This window comes from Chiloscyllium punctatum, chromosome 10 (assembly GCF_047496795.1).
Source record: "Chiloscyllium punctatum isolate Juve2018m chromosome 10, sChiPun1.3, whole genome shotgun sequence".
Classification (NCBI taxonomy): domain Eukaryota; kingdom Metazoa; phylum Chordata; class Chondrichthyes; order Orectolobiformes; family Hemiscylliidae; genus Chiloscyllium; species Chiloscyllium punctatum.
The window spans coordinates 13,025,689-13,052,195 of record NC_092748.1 but is presented as its reverse complement, the minus strand read 5'-3'; the positions used below and the strand labels follow the sequence as shown (position 1 = coordinate 13,052,195).

General features: G+C 42.5%; 1 protein-coding gene across 12 annotated transcripts in view; it reads right to left on the bottom strand.

Moving 5' to 3' along the window:
* The window catches only part of LOC140481897 (flagellum-associated coiled-coil domain-containing protein 1-like), a 37,676-nt gene that overhangs the window by 5,372 nt on the left and 5,797 nt on the right, over positions 1-26,507 (bottom strand). For 6 of the 12 annotated variants that reach the window (XM_072578547.1, XM_072578549.1, XM_072578541.1 and 3 more), the window contains 11 exons: positions 26,184-26,253; positions 23,802-23,923; positions 22,286-22,306; positions 20,145-20,238; positions 17,228-17,289; positions 16,348-16,445; positions 15,641-15,693; positions 12,510-12,609; positions 7,099-7,202; positions 3,780-3,851; positions 2,197-2,286 (listed from right to left, as the gene is read on the bottom strand). In XM_072578547.1, the coding sequence (XP_072434648.1) occupies positions 2,197-2,286; positions 3,780-3,851; positions 7,099-7,202; positions 12,510-12,609; positions 15,641-15,693; positions 16,348-16,445; positions 17,228-17,289; positions 20,145-20,238; positions 22,286-22,306; positions 23,802-23,923; positions 26,184-26,231 (864 nt within the window). In that variant the 5' untranslated portion in view covers positions 26,232-26,253. The other 6 variants (XM_072578542.1, XM_072578544.1, XM_072578552.1 and 3 more) reach the window with 5 other exon arrangements.

Sequence of the window (26,507 nt, the reverse complement as noted above, 5' to 3'; positions counted from 1 at the left end):
CAAGACAGTAAACACCGTATTTACAACAGGTTGTGGACACAGTGACTGGCCTAAAAGAGGTGGTGATGGAAGTAGATTCTGTAAGAGCCGTATCCAAACTGAGAAGGAACCTGTTTGCTCTCCCAGAGAGAGTTAAAACAGCTGTACGTTGGTCTGTCAATGAAATTGCCCTCTTCGGTTTCAAAAAAACCTTGCTACTTGGAACACCTGAGGCACATGGCATTTGTGGGACTGTATTCCAACAAGACAATTATGATTCCCTGTCCTTCTCTCTCCTGTCTTATATCTCCAGTTTAAAAATGCTCTATTATTTTCATTCAGTCTTTGTCTAATTGGAGGAACAATTAACCCTATTTCTTTTCCCCCCCCTTCCCACACAACTTTCTATTAATTCCTCGATCATTTCTCATGTAATAGATATCTGAATTTTTGCTATGAGCTTCCTGTTTGGCCCTTATCAAAGGAGACTGCATATTCACCACACAACTTCCATTCTCTCTATCTGATCAGTTATTCCTCTGACTGCTGGCTTGTCAAACAAGACTAGCCACCAACGGAGCCTGCTCCCAGGCTGGAATGAACCCAACCAGGGAGGTTATGCTGTAGTTGTACAGGGTGCTGATGAGTCCACACCCAGAGTACTATACTCTGTACAGATTTGGTCTCCTTACTTGAGAATGGATGCACTGGCACCAAAGGCCAGAGGAGGTTGAATCCGGAGTTGAGAGGGTTGGCTTCTGTGGAGAGACTGAGTAGACTGGGAATATACTCAGAACATAGGGGAGTGGGGAGTGGGGAAATCTTATAGAAATTATGAAGGGAATAGATCAGATAGTAGCAGGGAGGTTGTTTCCATTGTTGGGTGAAACTAGAGCTAGGGGAGCATAGCCTCAAAATAAGGGGGAGCAGGTTTAGGACTGAGTTGAGGAGGAGCTTCTTTACACACAGGGTTATGAATCTGTGGAACTCCCTGCCCAGTGAAGCAGTTGAGGCTACCTCAGTGAATGTTTTTAAGGCAAAGACAGATCTTTGAACAGTAAATGCATCGAGGATTATGGCGAGCAGGCGGGAAAGTGGAGCTTAGGTCACAAGAAGGTCAGCCATGATCTTATTGAATGGTGGAGTAGGCCAGAGAGGCAGATGGCCTACTCCTTTTCTGAGTCCTTCTGTTCTTCTGTAAATTGCCAGCTTGAATTCTGGATCCTAAGAGTTAGCATGACTGAAATTAGACCTATAAATATCTGATTTATCCTTCTCTACTTCAGGAACAAATGGATTTGTTTGCAGTAAAGACGTTGAGCTTTCAAAGGCTCTTGAATGTGCAGCTATTTCTCTGTACTGGAAGTCAAACAATTTGAGGAGTCACTACAGTTCTCAGTCACAATTCAGAATATTTTCTCTTGGGAGTAAAGTGTGAGGAGCATAGATAGGAAGAGACTCTCCCCTTGAAAGAGGGATCAATGACCAGGGGATGTAGATTTAAGGTCGAGAGGAGATGTGAGAAAAAAACGTTTTCACCCAGACAGTGGTGGGAAATCTGGATCTCGCTCACTTTAAGTGTGGTAGAGGCAGAAACCTTCATAACATTCGAGTATTTAGATGTGCACTTGTGATGCCAAGGCAGGCAAGGCTTATAGGCTAACTGCTGAATGTGGGATTGGAAAAGTTAGGCGGTTACTTTGGACTGGCATGGACATGATGGATGGAAGAGCCGTTTTTCTGTGTGGTAGATCTCTACCATGGTTAAGTAGGCAAATACAGCAACTCTAGTTTACACAGCAAGATCCCACATATGGCTAGTTAATCTCCACCCCCCCCCCCGCCCCAAACAGGTTCAGTCGACAGAGAGATATTTGACCAAGACGCTGGAGAACTTGATCCCTTTCAAATAATCTGATGTAATTCTTGATACACACTTGATCAGGCAGACAGAGGACCCTCTAACCATGCAGGCAGTACTGTCCTGGAGCCTGAGTCACTTTTATATCTCCATGAGGCTCGTGCCTATGCTATTTTGACTGAGGCCAGCCAACCAGCAAACATACAAGGCCGCCACGCTTGCTTTTACAATGAAGCTGTTGTCATTCCTGTCACCAGCTTTCGACAAACATATATCAAGAATCCACATGCCATAAACCAGCCCTAAGAGCTCAGGGCTGGAACAGCTTTCTAGAAGATGGTAGAATACCAGTTTACATCATATGCCAGCTGTGTCTCAAGAAAGCTCAGATACTCAGACTGATTCTGTATTTCTTCATTCTTCTTTTCCAGCTGCTGCAGCAGATCCTATGAAACAATGACAAGCCAAATGTTACTACCTCTTTGACCAATGTAAGTTATTCCCCACTTTTTAAGATTCCCCTTCTCCTGCATGACGGTTCCTGTCTGAGAATTTGACAGGCGGATTGTTCCCAGTCCCATGAGAATACAGCTCTTGAGCCAATCATTTACAGGGAGGGTGTCTCCCTGTATTTTGGAAACTGGAATGTTGCAATAAGTAGAAATCTTTCTCTTTGGCTCTACCCCTCAAAACAAAGTAAGTGTGAAAATGAAGTGCCCATTCTCTGGCTGTTTCCAGAACAAGGAATAAGCAAGAGTTGTATGCATCCAGGGTCTGAGTCCATTGCCAGTGGGAACATTCTGTTTGCAATATTCCAAGCTGCTTTCGAGGGTGTGAATGTGCCCTTTATGTCTGCCTCCATTATTTAGTCCAAGTGAATGCTCTTTTCCTACAAAACCCACTCTATGGTAAGGTTAATGGACTTTTAATAGACTTTTAAACCAAATCAAAATTTAAAGCCATCACTGTTTCTGTCCATAACGAGGATTTGGGGTTTAGCATGTCTGAATCGAGAATGGAGTGTAGCGCTGGAAAAGCACAGCAGGTCAGTCAGCATTAGAGGAGCAGGAGAATCAACGTTTTAGGCATAAGCCGTTCATCAGGAATTCCTGATGAATTCTGAAATGTTGAATCTCCTGCTCTTCAGATGCTGCCTGACCTGTGCTCTTTCTAGCACCACACTCTCGACTCTGATCTCCAGCCCTCACTTTTCTCCTGAATTGAAACTTGAAAGTAATGGAGATACTTAGAGGGGAGTGACAGATGCAGTTAAGAAAATAGCCATTCTTTTCGAGGCATCTAGCTTCTGTTTGTAGTCATACTTTTGACTCCAAGATTACACTTAAAGCACTCTGAAACACACATTTAGCTGTGATGACCAGACCAGTCTCCAGAAAGCATCTTTAAGGTGATGGCTTTTTGTGTGGAAGTTCGTACAAGTTATTTTGTGATAAATCATCTGTTGCTAACCTAAGCCTAAGTGCTAATTTAAATACAGCAGCGTGTAGAAAATGGCTGCTTCACCAATGAATTGTGGCTTTATGTTTAATGGAGTGGTAATGATTAGTGAGGATGTTAATGAATTCTCCTAATACTGCTTCTGTGAGAGTCCACATCCTCCAACATTAATACAGAAGGTGATCTTACCATTTGACTTCATCACCTAATAATGTAGTTAGAGTGAAAAAGGCACCACTGACAACCAAACGATCACCCCCTAAAAATTGCAAAGTTGACCTTGGAGAATATTTGATCGGGACCCCTCAACAAAAAAAGCACTTTGACTCCTGGTTGCCCCCACCCCTCCCCTTGGCCACCAAACAAAAAGAAAAGACACCTCCCCAGTGGGATTGTGCTGATTTTGATGATCAGGGCAGATAACTTGGCTTTTGCTTGTTAGAGGTGATCATCGTCTGCTCTTGTGTTAACAGGTTTATACCTCGATCTGTAGCTTTGCATTTCTCAGCTCCTCAACCGTTTCCATGATGGCACTATACTGCTCTGCAGCATTCTGAGAAAGCAGAGACATAGTATTAGATTCCATCTCACAATCTGAGGTAGGCCATTTGCTAAAATGAAGCTTTTGTTTCTGCATCTTGCAAACTGGGAAATCTGAATCTGGACTGCAGCTAATTTAATGGGAACATGTCAAAAGTATCCATTACTTTTATAGTGCTGCAGTTATCTTATTGGATCAAGAAGACTTTGTTGGGCTACTTTGAAGTAGAGATAAAATTAACAGTTAGAATTAGTTGCAACTGTTTTTAAACTTTTGAGAGGTCATAAGGTCACCAGGAAGGTCCCAACTTCTGAACTTCTTACCCTTACCTGAGGCGTGGTGATGGTCAGGTTAAACCCTCTCTCTCTCGTGCGTGGTCTCTCTTTCGCGCATGCACTCTATCTATCTCTCTCTCTCTCTCTCTCTCACGTGCTCGCTGTCTCAGGCTCACTCTCTCTTGCTCTCTCTCAAACATACATCTAATGAGAGAGCAGCCATATGTTCTTCTGGGACTATGACAACTTAATGGTACGGGGTTATCTAAAACAGGAAGCCACTAAGTCTGTGTTGAGTCAGATGGTCCAAGTCATGTCTGCAAGTGCAGGAAGGGAGCAATACTCTTAGCTTCAGTATCAATGTGGTCAGGAAAAACCAAGTGGTGCTAGTGGGATGGGGTTTGGAGCAATCAACAAGGGGGTCCTTTTTCTGATTGTTGATCAGAGACCCCCCACCCCAACCCCTGGTGGAGAGTGGGCATGGAGCTCGAGCAGAATTGAACTTACTGTTACCTCTCACATTCAAATAACATGATCCATTTATTAGCTGTTGCAATCATTACCATTTGTATTAACAATCACCACTCCTGTGGTCGTGATGGGACTGGCAAATGACTTTCTTCAAAGCATAGGACAGAAGGATCCACTGGATTCCATTTCAAACCCATAAATCTTTGACAGAGAAAAGATTGCAAATCCTGCTGAGCCCAAATTTTTTGAGTGGGGGCAAAGGAAATATTATGTTCAAAGGGGTATGTTTCTCATGGGGGTTTAAGGATAATGGCTATGAGATAAGTTATCCAGTCATGAGCGTTGCAATTAAGCAATCTGACTCATGTTTCTCATGTTCCGCTGCCTGGATATTAACTCCAAAAAGCCTTGAGGTGATAAAGAGAGAAGATTAAAAGTAAGGGGGAGAGGCAGATTGCACCAAGGAAGAATTTTTTAAAAAATTAATTCATCTCTTTGTGGGTGCAAAGTCACACAGTACAATCTTGGCAATCGCACTCCTGCTTCATGTTATCAGGATGTTGAGATAACCCTTTTAGTATAAAGCAATAGAAACAAGCTTCCAAGAGTGGCCTGACCTAAACTTTATCTCCGCCAGCATGAGAAGTCAATAACAGAGTGACCACTTCCATTTCTTTCCTCTGTTGGATTGGACATTCCTCACATCCACTTTACTGTATTATTCCCGTAATCTTGATTTCCCTACTGATCAAGAGCATGTTTGTCTCAGCTTTAAATGTACACAAGCACTCTGTTCCCACATCTCCCTGTAGCAGGAAGTTCCAAAGTCCTAGACCCTCCCATGAGGGGAAACATCCTCCCAGTATTTCCTCTGTCAAGCCCCTTGAGAATCTACAACTTACAATGAGATCACCTCTCCTTTCCTCTAAACGTCATTGAGTAGAGTCTCAGCATCTTGAGTCTTTGCTCATAAGACAATCCCTCCATATCGGGGATGATTCCAGTGAATCCTCTTTGAACTACCTCCAATGAAATGATACGTTTCCTTAGATAAGGCAACCAAAACTGTCCACAGTACAGCAGATGAGGTCTCACCAGAATCTTGTATAGTTGCAGTCAGGTTTCCCTACTCATACTCCAACCTCCTTGAAATAAAGAACAACATTCCATTTGCCTTCCTAAGTGTACCTGTGTGCTAGCTTTCTGTGTTTTGGTCACAAATACCTACAAGTGCCTTTGTGTCACAGCTTTCTGCAGTCTTTTTCTCCATTTAAATAATATTGTGTTCATTTGATCTCCCTTTCAAAATGAACAACTTCACATTTCCTGCATTATTCTCCATTTGTCATCTTTTTGCTCACTTAGTTAACCAATCAATATCCCTCTGTTAATTGTTTGTATCCCTCTCACAACCTGCCTTTCCACCTATTTTAGTGTTATCTGCAAATTTGACTTCCTTCCTTCAAGTCATTAATATATATTGTAAACAGTTGTGGTCCCAGCACCCATCCCTGTGGAACCAGCTGGTCACAGGTCACCAACCTGGAAATGGACCCCTTAAGCTCACTTGCTGTTTCTGCCCATTAATCAACAGCAATGTACTACATCCAGCACCGTGGGCTGTTAGCTTATGACATAACCTTTTGCGAGATCCTTGTCAAACACCTTCTAGGAGTCCAAGTACAACACATCTACTCGTTCCCCTTTATCCACTCTGAGACTTCCTCGAAGAACTTTAATGAAGTAGTCAGACATGATTTTTCTTTCATGGAACCATATTGACCTTGCTTGATTAAATTATGATTATGATCCTTCAATCCTTTAATGGCCTTTCACCTCTCTATGTTCACAAGCCTGCAGAAGGTTTGCAATTCCAGACTCTTGGAGAATCCCTCATTTTCACCACCCACCATTGGTGGCTTCGAACTCTGAAATTTCCTTCTGAAACCTCTGAGTCTCTCTTTGCCTCTGTCTTTCCTACTTAATGTTAATTTAAGCAACTTAAACTTTTTGACCAAACTTTTGGTCACTTCCCCCATTATGTGTTTTGGTGTCAGATTTGGCGAGATAGAAATTACAGTGAAACGCCTTGGCTGTTTTGTTCTGTTGAGGGTTGGGGTGGGGGGTGGGGGGTGGGGGGGAGGGGAGGTGAGGTGGGTGGGGGGGGGAAGTTGTCTCATAAATGTAAGTTATGGCTCTTCTGGCATACTGGTAGTTTCCTTGCCTCTAGACCAGAAGGATTGGATTCATATCCTCGGAAGTGTGAGGTACCATGTTCAACACATTCATTTTTAAAACAAATTATAAGTGCATGTTGTGGGTATTGTACCCATAATTCCAACAGCTGTGAAAGGACTCACTGATCCCTCCAGTCATTTTCATGCAAGTACATCACACCTTTAGACATTCCCTCCCCACCATTCAAAGTAATTCTTATTTTCAAATCATGGAGAATGATCAAAAAGTGATGCTTCACTTATCCTAGCTGGCACAGTATGAGAAATTCTACTCACATCCATCTCTCCTTTGTGTCTATTGATAATGGTGTTAATCTGCTCTTCATAATTGTCGACTATTGACTGCTTCTCGTCATCACATTTACGTTCCAGAGCGTGCCCTGTTGGTCAGAATAGACCTTTCATTCAAAGACTGTCTTTGTTGAATATTACACTGTATAACGACTGCTCTGTGTTATCTACTTTTCCTACTTTTTTACTTTGAGATGTTAATATTGTTAGCCTGTCGTCATGCACATTTTCCTATGTTTCAGATGGTCGCAGATCCAAACCAACATGTTCTCTAAATTGCGGCTGGTTTATATTAAGTACAGGGCCCTTTCACAGTTTTTTTTCTTCATGTAGTGGCACAGTCATGACAATGTCCAAGGGGCAATTTATTCAGGGCCTAAGGTATAGGAGATTTCAGACCATAAGATGCAGGAACAGAATTGGTCCATTCTGTCCACAGAGTCTTCTCTGTCATTCAATCATGGCTGATATGTGTCTCTTGCTCTCTCCCCATAACCCTTGATCCCCTTACCTATCAAGAACCTGTCTATCTCTGCCTTAAGTACACTCAGTGACACAACAACCACAGCCCTCTAGGGTAATGAGTTCCACAGATTAACCACTTTTGGTTGAAGAAATTCCTCCTCATCTCTGCTGTAAAGGGTTTGAGTCTGTGCCCTTGGGAATTAGTCTCTCCTACTAGTAGAAACATATCCATTTTCTTCCTACACAAGTCTCTCACTATTCTGTAAATTTTAATTAGATCCCCACTCCAACCCCCCCCCCCCCCCCCAATCCTGCTAAACGTCATTGAGTACAGACCCAGAGATCTCAACTGCTTTTGATATGACAAGCCCTTCATTCCTGGTAAATTCTTGTGAGCCTTCTCTGAACTTCTCCCAATGTCAGCACATCTATTCTTGGATATGGGGCGGCACGGTGGCTCAGTGATTAGCTCTGCTGCCTCACAGCACCAGGGACCCGAGTTTGATTCCTGCCTCTGGCAACTGTCTGTATGGAATTTGCACATTCTCGTGTCTGCGTGGGTTTCCTCTGGGTGCTCTGGTTTCCTCCCACAGTCTAAAGATGTGCAGGTTAGGTGAATTGGCCATGCTAAATTGCCCATAGTCTTAGGTGCATTAGTCAAGGGTAAATACAGGGTTTGGGTGGTTACTCTTTGGAGGGTCAGTGTAGACTTGTAGGGCCGAAGGGCCTGTTTCCACACTGTAGGGAATCTAATCTAAAACGGGTCATGGTATTCAAAATGTGGTCTGACCAAAGCCTTATACAGCCTTAGCAGTACCTCCCTGCTCTTGCATTCTAGACCTTTCAGAATGAAGACTAACATTTCACTTGGCAGCTAGGAAGACAAGTACACTTGCAGGTTAATCTTAAGAGAATCCTGAAGCAGCACTCCTAAGTCCCTTTGTGCTTCAGATTTCCAAAACCTTCCTCAGTTTAGAAAATACAGAGGAACCTCGATTATCCAAAGGACACAGGCGGGGAGTGTTTCATTCGGTTAATCACATTCCGGATAATCGAACACCGGATTACATAGTTTAGCCAAGCATCGGGACTTGCGTTCTTGCCAGATAATCCAATATTAGGATAATCAAGGTTCCTCTGTAGTCTATGCCTCTATTCCGATCAAAATGTGTAACCTCACACATTTCTGCATTGTATTCCATCTGCCATTTCTTTGCCCAGTCTCCTAGCCTGCCCAAGTCATTCTTCAGCCTCCCCACTTGCTCAGCATTGCCTGCCCTCCACATACGCTTGTGTCATCTGCAAACTTAGCAATACTGCGCTCAGTTCCTTCATCCAGATCATTAATGTATAACGTGAGTAGTTGCAAGAGGCACATCAAGATCCTGTTCACTTCCTTGATTCCCCAGCCACATAGCTGGATGGGCTGTCGTGGCACAGTGGTATTCCCCGTACCTCTGAGCTAGGTTGTCCAAGTTCAAATCCCACCTATTCCAGAGGTGTGCCGTAACATTTCTACACAAGTTGATTAAACAATTTCCAGCACAGTGGCTGAGATAGGATACTCTTTTTGTGTTGATTCACAGAGATGAGACTTTGGCCTGCGAAAGTAAGCATGCAGGCGATAAATAAAGCAAATGATATGTTGGCCTTCATTGCAATGGGTTTCTAGTACAGGAGCAGGGATGTCTTGCTGCACTTATCCAGGACCTTGGTGAGACCAAACCGAGAATATCATGTGCAGTTTTGGTCTCCTTTCCTAAGGATTGATGCTCTTGCTCTTGAGGGAATGCAACGAAGGTTTACCAGGCTGATTCCGGGAATGGCGGCACTGATGTATGAGGAGAGATTGATTAGGTTAGGATTGTTTTCACTGGAATTCAGACAAGTGAGGGGTAATCTCATAGAGACTTATAAACCTCTAACAGGACTAGACAGGATAGATGCAGGGAGGGTGTTCCTAATGGTGGGTGTGTCCAAAACCAGGGGTCTCAGTCTGAGGATTCTGGCTGGACCATTTAGGATGAAGATGAGAAGACATTTCTTCACCAAAGAGTGGTGAGCCTGTGGAATTCATTGCCACAGGGAATAATTGATGCCAAAACACTGAATGTATGCAAGAGGCAGCTAGACATAGTATTTGGGGCAAATGGGATCAAAGGTTATGGGGAGAAAGCAACCATGAGCATGATGAATGGCAGAGTAGGCTTGAAGGGCTGAATGGCCTCCTCCTGTTCCTACTTTCTATGTTTCTATCTTTACTGCCTAGAGAATGGTGATGTTAATGGTGCTCACATTTCCTTATGGCGGCAGTGATGCAAATTATTAAACGAGGGCAGATCAAGGTTAAACATGGAAATCTAAGGTGCATCTCTCATTTTAACTTCATGGAAATGACGTCTCACTGTCTAGCTGCAAATTGCTGAGCAGCTTGAGTTTCCTGTACTTCAGTCGATACAAACCAAACACATAACAGAAAGTAGTCATTGTTATTGTAAATCCTGTCTCTCAGGATTCAGGTAGGCAAGGAGAGATAGTCAACATGGCTTTGTGCATGGGAAACCATGTCTCACTAACTTGATTGACTTTTTTGAAGAAGTAACAAAGATAATTGAGGAGGCCAGAGCGGTGCACATTATCTACATGGGCTTCAGTAAGGCGTTCGAACAAGTTTCTCATAGTAGACGGGTTAGATCACAACTATCCACTTGGATACAGAACTGCCTTGAAGGTGGTGGTGAATGGTTGTCTTTTAAACTGGAGGCCTGTGACCACAAGGGTCAGTGCTGGGACCACTGCTTTTTGTCATTTACATAAATGATTTAGATTGTGAACATAGGAGGTATAGTTAATAAGTTTGCGGATGACACCAAAATTGGCAGTGTAGTGGACAGCAATAAATGTTACCTCAGAATACGACAGGATGTTGATCACATGGGCGAATGGGCCGAGGAGTGGCAAATGGAGTTTAATTTAGGTGGGTGGCATGGTGGCACAGTGGTTAGCACTGCTGCCTTGCAGCGCCAGAGACCCGGATTCAATTCCCACCTCGGGGGACTGACTGTGTGGAGTTTGCACATTCTCCCCGTGTCTGCGCGGGTTTCCTCCGGGTGCTCCGGTTTCCTCCCACAGTCCAAAAAAATGTGCAGGCTAGGTGAATTGGCCATGCTAAATTGCCCGTAGTGTTAGGTGAAGGGATAAATTTAGGGGAATAGGTCTGGGTGGGTTGCCCTTCAGAGGGTTGGTGTGGACTTGTTGGGCCAAAGGGCCTGTTTCCACACTGTAAGTAATCTCTAAATGTGAGGTGCTGCATTTTGGAAAGGCAAATCAGGGCAGGACCTATACACTTAATGGTAAGATTCTGGGGAGTGTTCATAGTTCCTTGAAAGTGGAGTCTCAAGTAGATAGGATAGTGAAGAAAGTGTTCCGTTATTGGTCAGAGCATTGATTATAGGAGTTGGGGGGTCATGTTGTGGCTGTACAGGACATTGGTTAGGCCACTTTTGGAATATTGTGCGCAATTCTGGTCCCTCCCTCCTACTGGAAGGATGTTGTGCAACTTGAAAGGGTTCAAAAAAGGTTTACAAGGATGTTGCCAGGGTTGGAGGGTTTGGGGCTGAATAGGCTGGGGCTGTTTTCCCTGCAGCATCAGAGGCTGAGGGGTGACCTTGTAGAGGTTTATAAAATCATGAGGGGCATGGATAGGGTAAATAGATGTGGTCTTTTCCCTGGGGTGGGGGAGTCCAGAAATACAGGGCATAGGTTTAAGGTGTGAGGGGAAAGATTTAAAAGGGACGTAAGGGTCAACTTTCTCACACAGGATGGTGCGTGTATGAAATAAGCTGCCAGGGAAGTGGTGGAGGCTGGTCCAATTACAACATTTAAAAGGCAACTGGATGGGTATATGAATAGGAAGGGTTTAGAGGGATGTGGGGCAAGTGCTGGCAAATGGGACGAGATTTAGATGTAAGTTTGCTCGCTGAGCTGGAAGTTTTGTTTTCATTGTTCCTTGAAAGTGGAGTCTCAAGTAGATAGTATAGTGAAGAAAGTGTTCCTTTATTGGTCAGAGCATTGAGTATTTACCATTTACCAGCCCCTGGGAAAAAAGAACAGGAAATGACATCACCACAGGAAATGGCATCGCCAACCCAAGGAAACCTGAACACATAAATAAAAAGCGGGCCATACAACCAGTGCTTCACCGGAGGCTCACTGATGATGTTACCTAGTATGGTGACGAAATGTCTGAAAATAAACCTAGCTCAGCGGGGAAACTTACATCCAGAACCTGAGATGCAAATCTTCTCAAAACTTGCTGGGACTAGGTTAATTTAGGATATTTCGTCGACATGGACATGTTGGACTGAAGGGTCTGTTCTGCACTGTACATCTCTATGACTCTATAACTACCTTTACAACAACATTTTCACTGTTAGTTACTGCCACTCAATTCTAGAATGGAAAATGTCAAAGCACAGTTTCTTAATTCTTCAGATACTAATCGCTGGAGATTTTTAAAATGTCAAAATTAAGTTTTAGGTTATTTGTTGCTTTCTGTCTCTCTGTTCTCTCCAGGAGGTACTAGCAGAACTATTGTGTTTCTAGTATTTCCTGTCTGTCTTGTCACTTTCTTTCAATGTTCAAAACAAAAACAAGCAGAGCATTGCCTTCATCCCAACTCCTCAGGTATATCGGTTTAGCTCAGTTGGCTGAATAGCTGGTTTGCAATGCAGCATGAGGCTAACAACGTGTGTTCAATTTCTACATGGACTAATGTTACCGTGAAGGGTTCTCTTTTTAAGGGTGTCCCTATTCTGGACCAGGAGGGCTGCGTTCGAGTCGCACTTGCTCCGGACGTGTGTAGTAAATTCTCGGAATAGGTTTATAAGGAAAATACCCATATGTTAAGAGTTTTTCGTTGAGCCACTTACTCTGTAAAGCCAGTTCCCTTTTCATTTCCACGCTGTGCTTCTCGTTGAGTTCACGTTCCTTCTGTGCTAACCTTTCATTCATTTCTTCAGTGATGGATTCCTAAGTCACAAAAGAATTCTTGTTTACTTGGAGAGACTATATTGTATTTGTATGGTATTTTAAAGTCACCCAGTATGAAAAGACCTTATGTATTATTTGTTTAATTTCCATTTGTAATATGAAATAATTTGTTATTCGTTCATAGGATGTGGGCATCACTGACTAGAGCAACATTTGATGCCTATTCTTAATTGCCCAGAGGGCAAATACAAGTCAACCACATTACTATGGGTCTGCAATCAAATGTGAGCCAGACCAGGCAAGGATAGCAGTTTCCTTCCCAAAAGAACAGTAGTGAGCCAGATGGGTTTTTACAAGAATTGTATGATTTAAGTGCTGTTAGTGAATCAAGGAATGGGCTTGAGAGGCTGAATGGGCTTTTCTTAAAAAATATTAATTGATATGATTAATGACAAAGCTTGCCTTTATCTAATTGTGCTTGAAGGTGTTGCAATCTTATGGTTTAGAACAATTGGATTCCACAATACGAAAGTACACTCTGAAAAGAATGCTGTTCCCCAGAAAGCAGGGGATATTGGTTTATTGAATATATTGAAGGGTGGTTTTGATAGATTTTTGAGAGGCAAAGGTGTTAGAGGTAATGGAGCACAGACAAGAAAGTGTAATGAAGACCATAATTGGATTAACCTGACCTCGTTGAATAGTGGAGCAGTTCCTAAGCTCTAGGTTTCTATGCAGTTAACTAGTGAATTCCAGGATTCAGGCTTTGTGGCAGTGAAGAAATGTGTTCTGGAAGGTGCTAAGCTTCTTTTGAGTTTTGGAGCTGCACTCCTCTTGGAAGGTGGAAAGCATTCCTTTAGCATGTGAGACTTGGGCCTTTGTGGTAGAAATGTTTTGTTATGAAGTTGAAATGTGTACTGTACCTTTGAGAGTCAATGCTGTTTTGCACTCAGAGCTTACAAGCACCTGAGTGCACTGGAAAATTGAAAATATATAACATTAGGCTGTGAAATAGTTACCTGTGTTTGTTGCAGTTTTGACAACAATTCGAATTTAACCAGTCAGTTTAAATTATGCCCCAGGATACTAAAACCAATCAAGTTTGAATTTGTTGTTTTTGCCAACATTGAAACAATGAGGTAATCCAATGTTGGGGTATAAAAAGGCAGTCATTTTGAAAGTCAGACAGAGTAACTGCCATTTGAAACATACTCTACCAAATGTACCTTTTTGTATGAAACATATTCACAGTAAAAAGCAGGACAATGACCCAGGTAGATCTTCAGCCAGAAGAAGACAGACACTGGAGATGACAACTACTGTATGGTTTTGAAATTAAGTTGATGTAATTTTAATAAGTGTTTTATTAGACCAGCATATTGTTATAGAGTTGGAGGCAGATAATAAGCAGTAAGAGAAACGGTGGCTTAGAGTTCTGAAATGTTGTTCAAAGTTCATTTTTAGAGTTAAAGAATACATTGATATTATTTTCTTTAAATAGTGGAATTTGGGAGTTCTCTGTCACTCATATTTTAACAGGTTATGAGGTAAGGTGAGCTTTTCTAAGTGTTTAGTTTATTTAACAGAGGGGTTCATAGCATATTGTAACAGTTTTGGGAGACAGAAGTTGAGTTACTTGCTGTAATTTTTGATTAGCGCACAAAACAGATTATATGTGATTGGGTTCTGGCTGTTTCTAGTATATGATAGTTAGCAGGATTATTAATGATAGGAAATTGAATAATGGTGGTGCCACTCAATAGAAGATAATAATTGCATGGCACTTTCTTATTTATAATTCTAAAGTTGGATATTGTCCAGGTCTTTCTGCATATGGGTATGGTCTACTTCCTCAGTATCTGAGGAATTGTGAATGGAGCTGAACATTGTGATCATCAGCAAACCTTCCCATTTCTGACCTTATGTTATCTCAGTTTAATGTGTTAATATACAGTGGAATAGCTGCTATCACCTAAAAACTTGTGTTTTTTTAAATTTATGCTGCCACCATCATACTTAACAGGCAGAGACCCTCTGGCCCAAAGACTGTTCCACACAATGATCGCTATACATGTAGACCTCACCCATAAAAGGGAAATATTTCAGTTATTGGTATGACTTGTTCCTCCCATTCATATTCTGTTGAAATGATTTAGTAAGTGGTGATGTAGAATACTGATACTTAGTGAAATAGGCAATTTAGCACAAACTCGCAGCTCGATGCCACTTTATATGTGGTGGCACATCATTTAGCACTTTATATTGAAAATTGCAGAAGAGTGGATACTAAACAAAGGGGGAAAGTTGGTTGGAAAATGCAAAGCACATTAGAGGAAACAAACTTTAAAGTGCTGATGTTGGAGGGAACTAAGCAGGACAGTGGGCAGTGAAAGGAGGAGACTCCAACATGGAGAGAAGTGAAAACTGCAGGATGCTTAGTGTTAGATTGTAGAGGGATCATGCAGGAATTTGAAGGTTATTAAGCCAAGATTTAAGTCACCTTCCTAGGGGTCGTGTGAGAGAGAAAAGGGCTGCACTAGAACTTCAGCCCTACTCCATCTCAAAACTTTTCCTTCTTCAAAGGGGCTGTTTTATTTGTTTCATGGGAAGAAGCAGGCAGGGGACATGTGGACGGTGAGTGCAACGTTAGGAAAAAATGTTGCTATCATGAGTTGGCAAGGAAGCTATACTTAGATATATAATGAATGATTCACTCCTGCTCCTAGTCCTTATACTGCACTCCAAAGGTAATTGGTTGCCCTCAGCACAGAGGCATTTTAACATGGGAGGACTCTATATCAATTTAAATATTGTATGTTATTTATTAGTTTATAGCAAATGCAAGTTGCTGGAACCAAGCAATAACTTCCACATTTATGGGGTTTGAGGTCGTTAATTCACAATTTAGTCGAGACATTTTTTGGTAATGTGCATAAAGTGTTTGTACTGAGGCTGGAGCTATAGAGATTGTCTGCGTATCAGCTCCTGACTTGTCATGGACATATGAAGGGACCACGCTTATAGCATATTATTATTTATTAATACATGTTAACAGAACTTAACAGTTTACCTTAAAGGATATAAATGCAGCCTGTAAACTTTGAAACTGATCCTTCAGCTCATCTACGGAACAAAAGGAAAGAGGATCTTCTTTCACTCGAGGTCACAGAGCAAATCAGTCTAGTTCTGGAATGAACCATAGGCCAGTCCAGTACCATAAAACAGGTACAGAAAGCATAGCCAATGAGGCAATGACTAGCTGAATTAATGAACAAATTCCACTGCAATGTGTTTTTTTTAATTTCATATCATGACTTTGCTCATGATAATATCACACAGTAATGTGGATGGTCGAGGGTGTTAACTAAAGCTTCTCACGAAAATGCAAACAAACACTTTCTGACATAAATAGAAACTGTACTGCCCTGCTCAGGAGGCAGGCTTAATGGCAGAGCTGGAGTCATCAGTGAGGAACAATCAGTGATATTATATCCCTCGATCCACACAGAGTGCACTCAAATCCTACCAAGAAACTCTAATGGAAAGCCCAGTCATCCAAGTAGGATCACATGACATTCTGAAATACAACTGACGAAAACTAAAAGAACAAATAAAATTACCAGAGGACGGGGTTTCAAATTAGGATCAACAACACCCTTTTTATGATTAAGGCTAATTTGTCCATATGTAGTTTTCATTAACTTTGAGAGAGATTTAAAGACCAGAATTGAAGGGATTCTAAATGGATCCACTCCTGTATTGTTGGATTGGACGTACGATATTTCTTCTTTGCTTTCCCTGTCTCTGCCTCCAGGATCTCAGCAAAGTTGTTCTGCATCTCCTCGATTTCGAGAGCATGCATCTCCGAAATCTTTCTGAAATTAAAGTAAACCTGTATTAGGAAGAATTGACTCCTTTCTACCCATCTTCCCACCACTGAGTCAGAAACCTGGATGTGTTTTGCTTGCTGGGATTGTCCCAATTCACCAAGGCAAGTCACACTTCAGCCTAGAAAGACAGCTCCAGCTTCTGCCACCATTATTCAGTCGTCTTCAAGAGTGTATGCAGTGGAGTGGACAATCCAGTAAATGCAGCACAGATCTCACTGAGTAATGGACCAGCCAAATCATCATCTTATTCAACCTTAATGCTTCTAGGTTAGATATAACGCAAGAGAAGAAGGTTGAGAGGTAACTTAATTGAGACATATAAGGTCATCAGAGGGTTAGATCGGGTGGACAGTGAGAGCCATTTTCCTAGGATGATGGTGGTGGCTAGCATGAGGGGGCATAGCTTCAAATTGAAGGTTGGAAGATATAGGACAGATGTCAAAGGTAGTTTCTTTACTCAGAGTAATAGGGATGTGGAATGCAGTGCCTGCAACAGTTGTAGACTCGCCAACTTTGCAGGCATTTAAATGGTCATTGGATAGGCATATAGATGAGAATGGAATAGTGTACGTTAGATGGGCTTCAGATTGGTTTCACAGGGCAAGTGCAACTTTGAGAGCTGAAGGGCCTGTACTGCGCTGTCATGTTCTATTTCCTATTTCCCATATACGGTATAACTACACAACTGTAAGTCTTGATTGCATTGTTTGCTGAAGCATGTTTAAAATCAGCATCACAACCTCGCTGCATGCAGTTAATGGTCTTACCTCAAATCCTCCTCGTGTTTTTTCTGCATCATCAAGCTGGCTTCTTTATTCTCGGCCTGAAACTGAATATGCATTAACTTGTTGAATACTTCATGTTTCTCCAGCATTCACGCAAACACACAGCACGCTACACAATGCTTCAACAAGTGGTTTCATATTCATTTTTGATTAATTACAGCAAGAAAAATTTGAGAGATGGCTTTTGGAATAAATCTAAATGACTGTCTGGATAGGAACAAATTGAGTTATATGGGAAAATAGGGATTCGAAGTGATATGGAATTACAATGAACGTACAGACCACTCAGCTGATCAGGTCTATTAAACTGTTTCTGCTCCATGTGAAGTTCCATCTGCACCTACTTCATCACAACCTGTTAGCACTTTCTTCAGTTCATTTCTCCTTCACCTGTTGATCTAGTTTTCCTTTACAGGAAATTTTGCTATTCACCTGCACTACTCCTGACTCCCACATTTCAACTACCAACTGAGTTCTTTATTGGAGTTGATTGTTAAGTATTAAATTTACTGCCACCTACTACGGATTCCGCACGTCTGGAAACATATCTGTATGTGCTCTACCAAACTTCTCCCTGCCTCTGGGCTCAAGTTCCACTGCTTCAGAGGTGTGTTATAACACATCTGCATAAGTTAATTAAACCAAACTCCTGCATAATTCTAAAGGTCTCTATTCGGTCAACTTTCTGTAGAAAAGACGAGGCTGTTTGTTCTTTCCTGAGTTCTAACCTACCAGTTCTGGCAAAATTGCTGGTTTCCTTCCACTTACTCTCTAAAATGGCTGGTGTCACCTCCCTTGGTCTGATCTTGTCTTTACTCACATATGCCGTTCCAATCAGGGCCAGGGGATGGTCAAAGGGGTGAGGACCCGGATTATAGTGCTGCTACCAAGTCATGTAGAACATACATGACCCATAGAAATCATTTAACTCCACAGATGGGTTTTGATGTACATTCTGCAGTAAGTAACTATGTTTCAGTGTACTGGAAGCTTAACTGCTTCAGTACCAATCCAACATGAATTATATGCTGATGTTCATTATATACAATTTCCAGCACATAAACAGCCCATTCAGCCTGACTGGCCTATGCTGAGATTTATAATGCAGGCCAGTTCGCCAACCCAACATCATCCCACCTTGTCAATGCGTCCTTAAACCATGTAATCTGTGCAGATAAGTAGAAAATTCCAGCAGTTTGACCCTGTGACAATGAAGAAATGATCATGTAGTCCAGGTCATTGTGGTGTGTGGCTTGGAGGGAACTTCCAGATGATGGTGCTAAAATGTTGCCCACTGGCCTTATTCTTATTGGTGGTAGAGATCATGGTTTGGACGATTCTGTTGAGTTGCTCAGGTTTATTTGGTAGCTGGTATGTACCCAGCCATGGTGTGCCAATGATGGAGGTGATGCCAATCTCTTGAGCTGCTGTGTCTTAGAATGTGCCAAGCTTCTTTTTGTGTTTAGTGCTCAGTGAGAAAGATGGAAAGTATTCTCTTACGCTTGAGACTTTGTAGATAGTGAAAAGGCTTTGGCAGGGAGTGAGGTACTTGTCACAGAATACGCAGTATTTGACCTGTTCAATACAGGTACAATATTTACGGGATTAGCTTGGTTAGGTTTCCAATCAATAGTGTTTTCCAGGGTGTTGATGGAGGCAAATTGAATGATGGTAATACAGATGATTATCAGCATATCCTTATAGGCTGTAAGATCTCCAGTTTGGAGTCTTTGGGACCAATCAACTGGATTTTGGAATTTTTGGCTTTACAGAATTGAATTAGTCATTCACTAATGCCCATGATTTTGGGGCAACAGAAGATTTCATGTGTTGTTTTGTTTTACAAATGGTTGGAAGGGCATAAAAGAAAGTGGTTGCTCAAAACATACACTGGCAACTAGTGCTTCTGAACAATAGGTTTCCAGACTGGAGAGGTAACCATGTGTTCCTTTTACCCTTGTGTACATACTTAGCTTCCCTTACAGGTATCATTGCTGTTCGCCTCAGTCTGTGATAGTGAATTTCATGTTCTAATCATTGTGTTTCTCTCAGATTTTGTACCAATTTGATCAGGATGGCAAATGGGTATCAAATAATTGCAACAGATTATCCTTCATTATGACACCTTGGTAGAGTTAACAGCGGAGATACTGTTAAGTAATACTTAATTTCCATACCTCCACACACCTGAAGAGGGGAATGAAGCAGTGGAAGGATTTACAGACTGGTTAATAGTCTGACAAGCTACAATGGTGATTGACCTTCCATGTGTCAATTAGTTATGTTGGCTAGATGACTAGATTGTAATACAGAATGATGCCAGGAGCAGGTCCAATTCTGAAACTGGCTGTGGCAGCTCATGGAGGTGGGCTTCCTCTCCTTGTTCCATGCCTGATCTGGAGTGGTACCCCTCCAGCTTGGAGAGAAATACCCATGGTCCTTTGCAGACTTTAGCTAAAATTACCTTGTCAACAGAAAGAGTAATTAGCCCCGTATGGATTGAGGGTTCCCAATCCATATTACGAGAGCCTTTGCCCACAAGAAATTTATCCTACTCCATGTCAAACAAGCATTCAAATGGGGAGATCTATCCTCTACTTCCTAGGACTGCTCAGAATATGGAAGTGGAAATCCTAAATCGGAAGTGGGTCAAACACTTGCCCATCCATAGTTGAGCGGATCTGGCTCTTATCCCTTCTGTAGAAAAGACTGACTCTTACTTTTACCAATTGACAAAATCCCTTTAAACAATGACATTACAGTCCATAGAGGGGAACTGCGAGTCTGTATAAGATGGTGAGTATTTCATGCCTCAGCACTGCCATCCTTGGCTCTGAACTGAGGCACAGCGGAGTCTGGTCCTTATGTTCACATCGAGGTGGAGAGCTCTTTAACTCACCCTGTTTACGATGCTCATTTGCTTGAGACTTTCCTGTTCCAGTAAGTTCACCAGCTCGGTGATCTGCTTCTGTAGGTCGGTGACCAGCTGCTCTCTGGAAAGTACACAATTCGTATATTTAATCAAGGCTGCGGATTTCAAGGCAGTTTGATCAGAAATCTTAGGTCCAAGTAGAATCTGAGCTACACATGAGAGGGGCAAAAGCCCTCAAACCACTTTAAGGCAATGTTCAGGTGGATCCCACTTTGACCACAACGTACACAGTGTAGTGCCAAGAAAATGTGGACTAATTGACCTGTTGGAGGTCAATGGGTCAGGGCATGAAGTGAATGAAAACCTGAGAGAGAGAGAGAGAGAGAAACAATGCAACAAGTTGGCTCCGGCATCATTCAGTCCTTGGTCTACACTGAGGAAACTGAGTGCAGCTGAAATGGGCTTCAACTCATTGCAGGAAGCAAAGTTGGCTTGTTCTTTACCAATTGTTAATAGAATCTTATTGTTGGTATAACTCTTTTCCAGTAGTAAAACAACTCGAGATGTTTCATAGCTGCACAATCGGGTTTAAAAAAAATAAACTGAGCAGTAGAAGGAGATCTTGGGATGGTTCGGTCAACTAGGAAGGAGTTAAAGACTGTCTTAAAATTAGGAGATGAGGCTAGAGGTTGAAAGAAGGAATTCAAAAATTCAGGGCCGAGGTAGTTAAGTCGGCATGGAGAGCTGGATGTTAGCTAACCCAGAGAAAGGGGAGAGATCTACAGAAAGGATGGTAAGGCTGAACTGGCTATCATTGGAGTAGTTGAATAGTTGATCGCTTTGAGTCGTAAGGAGGTCATTCAATTCATCATAACTAGAATGGAATTTTGAAAGAGCTAGCCAACTTAGTTGCTCACTCCAGCTTCTTTATAATTTATCAAATTAGCCTTCTCCAGGTACTTAATTAGTTACCTTTCAAACATTCCTGTGGAGTCTGTTTCTATCTCCATTTCAGCTCTCGCATTCCAGGTCTTATTAACACTCTCGGGAAGTTTCTTCTTGTTTCTCCACTAATTCTTTGCAAATTATTTTATATCTGAACAGTCTGATCCACTTGCCAGAGGGGAAAAAACTCTTAACTCTCCCGATCCATGACATTGCTTCCTAATGTGCCAGGACCACAACTGGGCTGAGATCCACCAGACGCTTATGTAAGTTTAGTGTGACTTCCTTGTTTTTATTCTTAAAAGCCCTTTAAAACACTTAGTTATCCGTGTGCTTTTGTTATCATGTGGTCTGCCACTGTCAAAGATTTGGGAATACACAGCAGTCCCCATCCCAATCCCAGGAGCCTCTATTCCCACATTCCTCTGAAAATAGGAGCAGTTTGATTATACTGCTCTTCTTAATGGTACAGTGGCTAGTACTGCTCCCTGTCAGTGTCAGGGACCCAGGTTCGATTCTTGCCTCAGGCGACTGTATGTGTGTGGAGTTTGCACATTCTCCCTGTGTTTGTGTGGGTTTCCTCCAGGTTCTCTGGTTCCTTCCCACAGTCCAAAACTGTGCAGGTTAAGTGGACTGGCCATGATAAGTTGTCCCATAGTATCCAGGGATGTGTAGGTTGGGTGGATTAGCTGTGGGAAATGCATGGTTATAAGGTAGGGGAATGGATCTGGGTGAGATGCGCTTTGGAGGGTCGGTGTGGATTCGATGGGCTGAATGGTCTTTTCCCTCTCTGTAGGGATCCTGTGATTCTATATCATTGCTCTAGTTACGCACATATATTGGCATTTGCCATTTATTGCCCAGGTCGTCAGTCTCTCTCTGTCCTCCTGATATCCACTACTATTACAACTTAATTCCTGTACTGTGATGTTCTGAATTATTCAGGAACTTTGAAACTGTACTCTATACACAGAAATCAAGACCATTTATAAGCAAAGCATTTGTATTAATACCAATCCTTGGGAAACCCACTGCATTCTTCTGTCCAGTGAGAAAAATAGTTATTCCCCCCCCTCTCCTATCAGCCTTTGACTCACAAGTCAATTTCATACCCAAAACTACTGACATCGTTTTAATATAATTTCAGAATCTGGTGGAAGAGGGAGATTGATTAATGGAATTCAATTTGTTGAGTCAGAGTTGTTCTCCATACAAACACTCACGTCTGGCTTTCAGATGGAGGCCTGAAAAGTTAATTTAAAAACAAAGAATTAATGGTAGAAAGTAAATCTAGGGTACTAGTTATAAACTCTAATCCTCTGTAATATCGCGATTCTGCAATGGAAATAACATCAAACCGCCAGCTACAGAAACCAGAGACACTCTGGATCCTCTTCACAGAACCTGAAAGACCATAATTTAAAACACGATGAATGAAACATAGCCTGGACAAGACAGGACAAGTTAACACATCATATGAATTGAACTCCAATAATTAGTAAGTGCAAGTGCAGAGCTTAGACAGATATAGCAAGCAAATGGAGATGGAAACATAAAGCAAACTGGGACAGGTACAGCAAGGTGTACAGTACAGGGAGAGTGGGACAGGTACAGCAAGGTGTACAGTACAGGGAGACCGGGACAGGTACAGCAAGGTGTACAGTACAGGGAGAGTGGGACAGGTACAGCAAGGTGTACAGTCCAGGGAGACCGGGACAGGTACAGCAAGGTGTACAGTACAGGGAGTCTGGGATAGGTATAGCAAGGTGTACAGTACAGGGAGACCGGGATAGGTACAGCAAGGTGTACAGTCCAGGGAGACCGGGACAGGTACAGCAAGGTGTACAGTCCAGGGAGTCTGGGATAGGTATAGCAAGGTGTACAGTACAGGGAGACCGGGATAGGTACAGCAAGGTGTACAGTCCAGGGAGACCGGGACAGGTACAGCAAGGTGTACAGTACAGGGAGTCTGGGATAGGTACAGCAAGGTGTACAGTACAGGGAGACCGGGTCAGGTACAGCAAGGTGTACAGTACAGGGAGTCTGGGATAGGTACAGCAAGGTGTACAGTACAGGGAGACCAGGACAGGTACAGCAAGGTGTACAGTACAGGGAGACCAGGACAGGTACAGCAAGGTGTACAGTACAGGGAGACCAGGACAGGTACAGCAAGGTGTACAGTACAGGGAGTCTGGGATAGGTACAGCAAGGTGTACAGTACAGGGAGAGTGGGACAGGTACAGCAAAGTGTACAGTACAGGGAGACCGGGACAGGTACAGCAAGGTGTACAGTACAGGGAGAGTGGGACAGGTACAGCAAAGTGTACAGTACAGGGAGACCGGGACAGGTACAGCAAGGTGTACAGTACAGGGAGAGTGGGACAGGTACAGCAAAGTGTACAGTACAGGGAGACCGGAACAGGTACAGCAAGGTGTACAGTACAGGGAGAGTGGGACAGGTACAGCAAGGTGTACAGTACAGGGAGAGTGGGACGGTACAGCAAGGTGTACAGTACAGGGAGACAAGAACAGGCTATACACCACAAGGTAAAGCAAGCTGTATGAAATGAATTGCTTAAGAGATGCAGCTGTTTGAAGATAGCCTCGATTGAGCTATTTCGCAGCACAACAGTTTGCATATGTTTTTCAATGCATGTTACAAATCAAACCCCACAACTTACTCTCTTTCTCCCCATCTCCTTCCACAATAAGAAGTTCAACAATTTATAGTGAGGTTACCTTGAAACAAGTGACTTCGGAGATTGAATCCGATTGAAGAATTCATCACACAGGTGGACAGCAATGTTACTTTTGGTACGTGATAACTCATATCCTGGTGCAATGACGATTGCTTCCCCTTTCTGTGTAAAATGAACATCTTTGTGTATCTGCTGTCTTAAAACATCAGTTCAAACTGACCATGTTTCATCAATGTCCCACACAGAGGGCCTGAACTCAAAAAGTGAAGCTCCATTTTGACCTCAGTCTCAGCAACACTTCCAAATAACCTGGGCTTGACTGATTAGACATTTTTACAGGGATACTAAGATAAATATTGCCATCATTCTGTTTATTTATGACAAGTACTAGAGCACCTATCCACCTCTGTCCTAAAAATATTCAACAACTCTGCTCCCATCACTTTTCCAGGAGAGTTCCAAATTCTTGTGACACTTGGAAAAATAAAACCACTCTGTCTCTTTTTAACTGGGTGGCACACTATTATCATATTGTTCTCTTGCTAATGTTGGTTATCTTGTATTTTTTTCTGGTTTTCCTCATTCAAATTTTGAGAATTTTTAAAGAGTATAAGAGGTGTAGGGCAAATCGTGAGGGAAATCAGGAGGGCAAAAGGGGGATAAGAGATCTCCTTGATAGGTGAGGTTATGGACAATCCAAACAGATTCTTCAAGTACATTAAAAACAAAACAGTAACTAGGGAGACAATACGGCCCCTTAAGGATCAACGAGGTCATCTCTATATGGGACCACAGGAAAGGGGAGAGACACTAAATGAATATTTCATGCTAGTATTTACTGTGGAGAAAGACATGGAGGCTAGGGAGCTTGGGAAAAATAAATATTGATGTCTTGAAAACAGTCCACATTACAGAAGAGGTGTTACTGGGGGTCTCAAAGATTACGAAGGTGGATAGGTCTCCGGGACCTGATAAAATATATGTTATGGGAAGTTAGGAAAGAAATTACGGGGCCCCCAGCAGACACATTTGTAAAATCTAGAGCCACGAGTGAGGTGCTGGAGGACTAAAGGATGGCCAATGTTATGCCTTTTATTTAAGAAAGGCTGTAAGGAGAAGCCGTGGGAACCACAGCCCAGTGAGTCTGACCTCAGTGCTGGTAAGTTATTGGAGGGGTTCTGAGAGATAGAATTTAAAAGCATTTGGAGAGGCAAGAACTGATCAGGGATCGTTAGCAAGGCTTTGAGCGTGAGAAATCATAGCTCACAAAATTAATTGAGTTTTTTGAGGACATAGCCAAAATGAATAATCAGGATAGAGCCACAGACATCTACATAAACTTTAGTCAAGCCTTTGATGGTAGACTGATTAGTAAAGTTTGATCACATGGGATTAAGGGAGAGCTTACCAATTGGATGCAAAATTGGCTTGATGGTAGGAGAAAGAGGATGGTGGTGGAGGGTTGTTTTTTGGATTCGAGGACTGAGACCAGCAGTGCTCTGCAGGGATTGGTGCTGGGTCCACTGTTGTCACTTATAGAAATGATTTGGATGAGCATTTAGGAGGCATGGTTTGTAAGTTTGCCGATGACACCAAAGTTGATGATAAAGGTATAGACAGCAGTGAAGAGGGTTATCTAAGTGTACAACAGAATCTTGATTTAATTGGGCCAAGGGGCTGAGTGGCAGCAGAAGGAGTTTAATTTGGGTAAATGCAGGGTATTGCATTTTGGAAAAACAGACATGGGCAGGACTTACACAAGTAATGGTGGGGTCCTGGGTAGTGTTGTCTAACAGACAGACCTAGGGTTTCAGGTACATGGTTCTTTGAACGTTCTTTTGCAAGTAGACAGGGTGGTTAAGAAGGCATTCAGGATATTGCAGAGAATGGAGGGTTTAAGTTATAAGGAGAGGCTGGATAGGATGGGACGTTTTTCACTGGAGTGTAGGAGGTTGAGGGGGTGACCTTCATAGAGGTTTATGAAATCACGAGTGGCATAGATATGGTGAACAGCAAAGGTCTTTTTCCTAGATTTTGGGGAGTTCAAAGCTAGGGACATATTTTTAAGGAGGGAGGAGAAAAATGTGAAAGGAACCAGAGGGGTAACATTTTCACACAGTGATTCATATGTGGAATGAGCTGCCAGAGGAAGTGGTAAGTACAGGTACATTTGAAAAGACCTTTGGACAGGTAACAAATAGGAAAGGTTTAGCGGGTTATTGGCCAAATGCAGGCAAGTGGGACTGTTTAGTTGGGGAAACTTGGTTGGCATGGATGAGTTGACCATGCTGTATGAGCCCACTAATTCCTCTCTGGCCAGGTACTGAAGTGCTGAACTTAATTGTCACCATTCACACATGGAACCTCCTGCAGCTTGCCACACTACAGATTTGTGGGTCTGTGCGCATAACTGATCTCTTACCTTGTACAATTCTGGGAACGTCATGCCTCTCCCACATTTTTTACACATCTCCACAGCGTTTTCTGTCGTGCTGCAGACGAAGCAACGAAAAGGGAAGCTGTGAAATGCAACCTTCTGGAACAAAGACAGAGAATGCTGGAGAAACTCAACAGGACTGTGGAGAGAGAAACAGAGTTAAGTTCTGAAGAAAAGTCTGACTGTATTGGATTTGAAACACTGACTCTGCCTCAGGCAGCAAATATATGTAGACCCATCGGAGTATTGCTGAACAATTGCTTAATATGTTGGTGGTTTACAAGAGGTGGTAAACATCAAAGGCTTATT